General features: G+C 36.8%; 1 protein-coding gene across 4 annotated transcripts in view; it reads right to left on the bottom strand.

The window, feature by feature from the left end:
• LOC107093602 (troponin T, fast skeletal muscle isoforms-like) overlaps positions 1–5,036 on the bottom strand; it is a 10,623-nt gene extending 5,587 nt beyond the window's left edge. The window contains exons 1-5 of one of the 4 annotated variants that reach the window (XM_015388768.1): positions 4,862–4,932; positions 3,124–3,164; positions 2,957–2,970; positions 2,376–2,384; positions 1,803–1,973 (exon numbers count right to left, since the gene is read on the bottom strand). In XM_015388768.1, the coding sequence (XP_015244254.1) occupies positions 1,803–1,973; positions 2,376–2,384; positions 2,957–2,970; positions 3,124–3,143 (214 nt within the window). In that variant the 5' untranslated portion in view covers positions 3,144–3,164; positions 4,862–4,932. Of the gene's footprint in view, positions 1–1,802; positions 1,974–2,375; positions 2,385–2,956; positions 2,971–3,123; positions 3,165–4,861 lie in introns of all 4 variants that reach the window. The other 3 variants (XM_015388770.1, XM_015388769.1, XM_015388771.1) reach the window with 3 other exon arrangements.
• Positions 5,037–8,011: the final 2,975 nt, after the last annotated feature.

Genomic DNA, 8,011 nt, shown 5'->3' with positions numbered 1-8,011 from the left:
TTTCTTTCTTTCTTTCTTTCTTTCTTTCTTTCTTTCTTTCTTTCTTTCTTTCTTTCTTTCTTTCTTTCTTTCTTTCTTTCTTTCTTTCTGTCTGTCTGTCTGTCTGTCTGTCTGTCTGTCTGTCTGTCTGTCTGTCTGTCTTTCTTGTTTTTGGCTTGACCCCATAAACTTGTTTGATTACTTTCTATCAAACCATGTTCTGGTTGCCCTGACCATGCATTTGATGTGGTAGAGAACAGATGCAGATGGGCTTCCAGACCAAAGGGCTTTAGCAGGAGGTCCCACGGAGTTTTAGATATGTAGAGAACCATTTTAATTAGACCAAACCACATTATAAAAATATAACAGAAGTTCTTTGATTGGCATTAGAATACCATTTTGGTTGCAGTTTCTTAGATTAAAAATGTCCTTTTAACAGCAGGAACAAACTGCAGATTATTCTCAATTACTATGAATATAGGCAGGATTTAAAGCACAGAGCTGGACTCCTGCTTTTGGTCTGGAAGCCCCTTAGGTTGGCTTTGCATGAAATCATGGGTTAGTAAAACATATTCTTTCACTCTTTTCTCTCCAATAACACTTTTAATTTTTACTATGGATTCATTATTATATTCTCTTTGAAAACCTGATGTCTTATCCCCAGTACTCTATTAGCTGGTCTGTGCTCCTGAGCTACCTCAGTAACTCCTGACAGAAACAAACCTTAAACCAGAACACTGACATATCACCAAAACCAGAAGAATCCATTTCATATCCATTTCATATCCATCAAATATTTGTAAATGCACGTACCTTCCTCTTCAACTCAACGACTTCGGCATGCAGCAAGCATTTAATGAATAAAAGAATACCATTGCACATCAAAGAGGAGATCTCATTCAAACAATGTAGAAAAATATCCTGAGGCACAACTTTAGTAAATACTTAGATATGGAGGCTGGATTGTTTACAATGGCTGTATCAATCAACTGTTTGGGTAAATACGTGTAAGTTCAACATTTTCTGATATTAGATAATCTTAAGGTTAAAAATGTACAGAAATAAAGCAGAAGATGAGCTTTTTTTAATTAAAAGCAATAGGGTGTATTAATTTTTGTCAGTATGAGGAAAATATCAAACACATAAGTTAAGCATTCTGACGGCAAGTCATTTAGTAGTGTGAGTAAGTCAAACTTATAATTAGTTCTTTCATCAGATTAAGCCCATGACTTCGGATCTCGGCTTCTCTGTGGACTTAGCATGTTCTCCTCATGGATACATGGATTTTCTCTGTGTACTCCTGCTTCCTCCCACTGCTCAAGTCATGCTGAGTAGATTAACTCTGCAATTGTCTTTAGGTATATGCAGATGGCTGTTTCTCCTGTGTGTCTCTGTCATAGATGGACTGGTGAATAGTTCCATCAATACTCTTTAATCCAAGGTACCTCCATATACTGTACAGCTCTATATAAAAACACTAATGTGTTGTTGTTTTTTTTGCATTAAATGTAACTATATTATGTTGTATAATATTCAGTAACATATTACTGTATTCCACTAAAACATATATTTTCATTTGGGGCCTGATTGTTGATATGTTTTATATTCAAATATTGAATAATATGGGACCTTTATGAGGTCATTCCACCTACACTCCTTTAGCAATATGTAAAAGCATTGTGTTTGAGTTTGTCCAGAGGTGAAAGGAAGGTATCATGTGCAAACATCATCTAAATGTTTGTGGAACAGGATTAGAGGGGTCTTTGCACCTGATGCCTGGAAAGGGATAGTAAAATAACCCCCTCCCCCCTCTTGCCACATACCTTCAGGCTCAGGCTCTGGTTCTGGCTCTGGTTCTACCACTGGTTCTGGTTCTGGTTCAGGCTCTGGTTCTACCACTGGTTCTGGTTCAGGCTCAGGCTCTGGCTCTTGTTCTGGCTCAGGGGCCACCTCAGGGGCAACCTCTACCTCCTGTACTACCTCCTCTTCTATAACTAAACAGCATGCAGCAAATCACCAGGGAGGAGACGGTGGGGGGGGGGGGTAGCAGGAATTTAATAGAAGCAGGGGAGAGAGGAAAGGGGAAAGAGGTGAATGTTTAAAGTTCTGTACATGAAAAGGAACATGTGAGAAAAAGAGGTTAATGTTGCTGCTTTTTGGTCAACCTCCATAAGATGTCGCCAAAGCACATAAGACAGCAAGCATTGGAACAAAAGATAGCATTGATGGATAAAATGGAATTAAAGCTGAAATGCCATTTGAATTTTTTAAAATGTTTTTTACAAAAACCGTTAATGTTAAACAACATGCTCCATAAACTACAACCATAGGAACTTACAAGTGGGACATGAATTAGTTATTTAATGTTATGGTTGGTAGTTTGCCGGCTGTCTTACCATCGTATTCTTCATCCGAGAAAGGAAGGATAAGAAGAATATTATCATATCATCCCATGTGTACCCGTTTCTTTTTTAAATAGAATGAATATGAAAATGATGGGTACAATGGGAATTCATGCTAAGCAAAACAAAGCTGTCCTTTTGTGCTGATCAGATCTTAAAGGCAGGACTTAAGGTGATTTTTTTTATATTGAAGTTGTGCTCAGCTCAGAAGGATGGCTCAAACTGCAAATAATCATGCAGAGCTAGAATGACTATTTGCAAACAGCCCAGTGAAAATTATTTCAAGTTGAATTTAATTTCAAACAGCATGGTGAACATTTTTGCCAGTATTGCAACCATCTAAGTACTACAGCAACAGTAACATTTATTTTCCTTTTGACAGTTTGAATCTGGAGGAGTCAAGCCAAACCTGCAAACAGACAAAACTGTCCAGTGTTCAGAGTTAATTCTCTATAGAAAATGGAAAGTATGTGAGAGAGTGTTCAGAAACAACAGTCAGATTTAGCATGGAGCTCCCAATTGTACCTGGGCTAGATTTTTATTTACATCAATTTATACAAAATGTTGCAACTTACCCTCGACCTGCTCTCTGCAAAACATAAGAAAAACACAGGTTAGCATTAGCAATGCTCAGCACTAAAAAATAAAACATTTTAAAAGAAGAAAATTAAAGCTGCTTTAAAGCTGTAGCTGGTTTCTTTTTGTCAAAAATAATCACAAAATTAAAGATTTGAAAACTTACACTTCCTCTGTGTCAGACATGGTGGCAGTGGACTTTGAAACCTTAAAACCAAAGAAAAGAGAAGATCTTAAAATCTGTCTTAAAGAAGCAACTGCCCAACATGTTGTATTTATAGCTCAGGATTAAGTTGCAGATGCCTTAAATATGTGCTACAGACTCCACCCTAATTGCACTGCAACCTGTTTACTCTCTCATATTCCTCTCCAAGTGGAATAAATAAAACAAGCCTGGCTACATCAGATTCTTTTCAAATATTATTTCCCATCGATGCAATATTGTCAGCATTTCCTAAATAATGATATCCAGAAATATAGGTTTATAATTAGGGTAAATTCTTTGCCTGAAATATGAGCGTTAGTCAAACATCTGCTTCTCTCGTGATAAGTGAGAAGGAGACTATACATAGATTTATGCCATTAGTCCTTTTTTAACTACTGAGAGAGGAGAATAATATTCCAGTGGACAAGAAATGGTCCCCAGTAGTAGTGTTACAGTTCAACCACCTGTCCCCTCATGTCATCTTATATTTAGTATATAATGTGTTAAAGTTGATTAAGTCATTAATTAGGCAAAGTTCATAGGTTTTATATGTTGGCTTATATATTTTTTTACTATGTTTAAAATCTGTTTTGGCATTTCATTAGGGCCAAATTTTGCTACTTGGTGCAGCACAAATCAAAAACTAACAATAAAAAATAGTATGTGATGATACTCATCACTGAATCCCTTTCTAATGAAATATGGGGTTATATGTCTTGTTTGTATTATAAATCCTTTCATTATGAGGCCACCATGAAAACGTCCTGACATTAGCACTTTTTTCACATGACAGCTGGCCAGGTCTCAGATCCAGTTTCACTTTGCAAGATGTTTAAGATTGGATTCTCTCCTTTCCTCTAGTACCAGCGTCTGTCCCTTATGTGGTTTTCCTGCTCTCACATGGTTCCTTCAATCATCCTCAAGGCTCCCTGTTGTCTGATGCCCCTTTACTTGAGATCTTTAACTCCTAAAAGATTTACAAAGGTGAAGGTTCTCTTGCCTGATTTAAACTCATTAATGTCATTTTGGGAATGCAGGTAAAATGTTTCACTTCTGGATAATGCTAAAGCATGCAGTTTGTTGTCTAGGTCTTGTGACCTGATTTACATGTTAAAGTGTTTATAATTAAGTTATTTGATTCATACAACTTTAATGTCGCTTTGGAAAGTTGCCAAGGGATGTAGCTATCAATGAAATTTGCAGTTTATAAAACAGCTGATCCGGACATAAAATCAGCAGAGAAAAAAATCAACAACTTTTGTTCTGCACCCTACAACAGAAAGTTGCATCAAATGTTTTAAGCAATCTGTAAATCCCCTTGGCCACTGAGTCAAACGAGATTCCATCCAAGTCAACACTAATATGCTTCATATCTGCCCAGAAATCATTTTTTTTGCATGGTGTCTCCTCGCTAAATATAAAACACATAATCCTCTTTACAATTAATCAAGTTAATATCAGCTCCTCAGGCATCCAACACACATCTAAAGAAGAATGTATTACAGTAGCTTTTACGTTTTTTTTTACAATAAAGCATTTTTTGATGATCTGCTTAACACTGATCTTTTTCCCTTCTTCAACAGGTAGTAACAGTGAACTTAAGATGCCTGAGCTCTCATCATGATGAGTAATGTTTTATGACATTGCACTTGAACTTCCATCCTCATCCACACACCCAGTCACTCCAGTTCTGCCTTACCTCAGAAAAGCTGAATGAAGTGAGCTCCCTGTTGGCCGAGACAGGCTGTAGGGTTCTGCAAACTTACCACCGTGATTATGTCCTTCTGTTATAGTGACACCTGATCTGTTCAACCTCCCTATTGGCCAAAGAACTGGTTTTGGGATACACGTTTGTCCCTGTCATGGGGTAGGATCGATGTCTTCAGTATATGCCCGCCCCCTAAACAAGTGCTCAATAAGGAGATAGAAGGGTTGAATGCTAAGGAGGGAGGCTCTACTTTGGTTAGAGCAACAGCAAAGATGCCTACAGAAGGCTATTCTGGTACTGCTACATTAGGAAAGCATATTTCTTCTAAGACAGATGAGAGCAGAATGTCATTAACAGCATAGTTTTTTTTAAATCATAAATGACACAAACACAGTATCAAGCTAAGGTTTTTGATGCAGAGAATTTAAATCAAGAATGCTTTTTTGGGTCTGAGTGTGAAAGTGTGTGTCTGTCTCTTTTGGTAATATTTAATGATTTTGATTAATATCTTGATTTGTTTGACGTTTAATTTGACTGTCTTGACTTTTCTTAAATTGTTTTTGACATTGATGTGGAGGTGTTAGTCTCACACCATTATTGTTTAATGAATTCCGGATCTGGTAGAATTCACAGATCCACAAAGTTAGAAAGTTATTTCTTGTGAGCTATTACTTGTCAGCTATTAGGGTGCTAATGAGCCACAGCTCCATTGATGCGGGAATCTTAGCAAGTGGCTTTGTAAAAGGTTCTGACATTGAAGTTCATTCTGCTTTCCACCAGATGGTACTGTAATAAAAGAATTAAGAAAAGAATTATAAGAACTTATCTTCAAAAGTTTCTGTGCAACATAAGGTGTGCAAATTAGGCCTGCAAATCTAATTTTATGTTTAGAATAAGCAAGGAAAAAAAAAAACTTTTCAGTATGTGTCCTTACTAAATAAGAAACATATAAAGATAACCCAAAGATCCAACTTAATAGGAGTATATGCAAATGTTATGGCTTACCACCCCAAAATGATCAAACCTGAAAGAGATTGCCTTGCAGTTTTTTGCATCTTTACATATCTGAAAGGCAAATGCAAACTCACATACAAGATTTTTGATTTGTGACAGCAATAACATCAGTGTAGTAGAAATTGGGGAAGTTTAGTATTTGGGAAAATAACCACAAAAGTTTACTACATCCCCTCTTTGATCGCCAAGAATGTGCTTTGATATATATATAAAAAAATTGTAATTCAATTCAGTTTATTTGCATAACACAAATTCACAAAACATAAAATCCTAAAGCACTTTACAGAGACATTTAACCAGATCATACAGTCAGATTTGTTCACAGTGTTCTATCTAAGGAAATCAGCTGATTTAATCCCTCACGCTTGGAGCGACTGTGGAGAGGAAAACCCCCTTTCACAGGAAAAAAACTCCAGCAGAACCAGCCTCATTGTGAGCGGCCATCTGGTGTGGCTGGCTGTATAAATATATAAATAAAGTGAATTGAGAATTTTACTTCATGAGAAGAGTTAGTTTATGAAGAAGCTGAAAGAATTAAAACAGTAAAATCCACTGATGACGTTAGGAAAACATGTACAAGGCAAAATAAAGGTTAGGCTAAACAACACATAAGTGATAAAATAATGAAAATGGGACATAATGATAAATGATGGATAAAAGGACCCATACCAAGAACATTTCTGCAGACAGCATGGTGTAATTATTGCAAGAGTAACACACACAAGAAATCACTGTACAAGAAAAAGGGGACTTAAGATGGAATTAGACAAGTCGCCGAAAAACAACCAGGCATCCAAGATGATTTTTATTCAAAGCTGAATACATGCAGAGAAAGAAGCAAGAAAATAAAGTCATGATGAAGGTATCAGGTGGATGCAGGAGTTATGTCACATATTGTGAATAACATCACAAAGTTAAAAATAGATTTGATTAGACTTTTCAAGTCGAACATTGCGAAATTGGGGGGGAACAAGTGTACATGAATCCAGAAAAGAGGAACAGCCACGATCAACCTGCTGGACAACAGAGGAAAACAACAAAGAGCGCAACAGCTATTAGCGCACTAAAAGCAAAAGTGATGTAGTCAATGCTACAGAAAGGTTTGTGGCTGGTAATGCACCAAGCCTCAGGATCCCAACAAAAACTAAATACCAAATGTGAGCAAGGTGTTTTTGTAGGATAAGATAAAAACAGCCCAGCTTATCTGTTATATTATCCAAATACAGTACAGAGGAAGTCTTGAAACACCAACTGGTGAAGTTTTTTAATAAAAACCTCCAAACAGAAACAGACTAGTGAAAATATTTATGATGTTGAGATTCATACTGTGGTAGATCTTTCTGACTCTGTACCTGAAAAGACTAAGTGCACACAACCAGAAGAGACCACAAAACCATCAGGAAAAATCCTCATAGCAAAAAAAAAAGAACACCAACATATTTTCAAGACTTTGAAACAGAAGATATAGAGGAAAAACTACAAGCATGCATGGACGTCTGTTATAGAGCAGTATGGGATGTCCCTCTTGCATATCAGGAGGCCGTGACATCTCCTGAGGTGAAATGATAGAAGAAAGGTATAAATGAGGAGATGAAATTTCTGGAGGAGAATGAGACCTTCAACATAACCCAACTGCCACCAGGTAAATAGACAGTGGGCGTAAGGGTGTCTATGCACTCAAAATAGACAGCCATGGAACAGACAAGTTCAAGTCAAGTTTTGTAGTGGAACGATACTGCCAAAAATATTATTTCAGCTGTTATATACTGTTTATGACACACAGCCCTACTAGTTGTGTGTTAGAACAATAAATGAAAGAGTGATTTGAGCACTAATCATGGTCAACAGTTAATTCTGCAGATACTTGGAATAAATTCACCACAACTTCTGTTCAAAATATAAGAGTTTATTAACAAAAATCATTCAGCTCCAAGTCAAACATTTCAGTTTAAAACTCTCAACTAATGTTATATCAGCGTTTAACCCTCAGTGAACTAAAGCTTCTCCAAGCTTCAGCAACAACTCAGCGCATATTCCTGTAGCATAGCGTTGCATGCAGTCTATTCTGTTAGCTTGACTTTACACATCAGTAAACACATGTTGTTTGTTCTGTCCCTAATCATGCCA

Source organism: Cyprinodon variegatus, unplaced genomic scaffold (genome assembly GCF_000732505.1).
Source record: "Cyprinodon variegatus isolate N-32 unplaced genomic scaffold, C_variegatus-1.0 Scaffold434, whole genome shotgun sequence".
NCBI lineage: Eukaryota > Metazoa > Chordata > Actinopteri > Cyprinodontiformes > Cyprinodontidae > Cyprinodon > Cyprinodon variegatus.
Note: the sequence above shows the minus strand (reverse complement) of the source record. Positions and strands in the feature narration are given on the sequence as shown.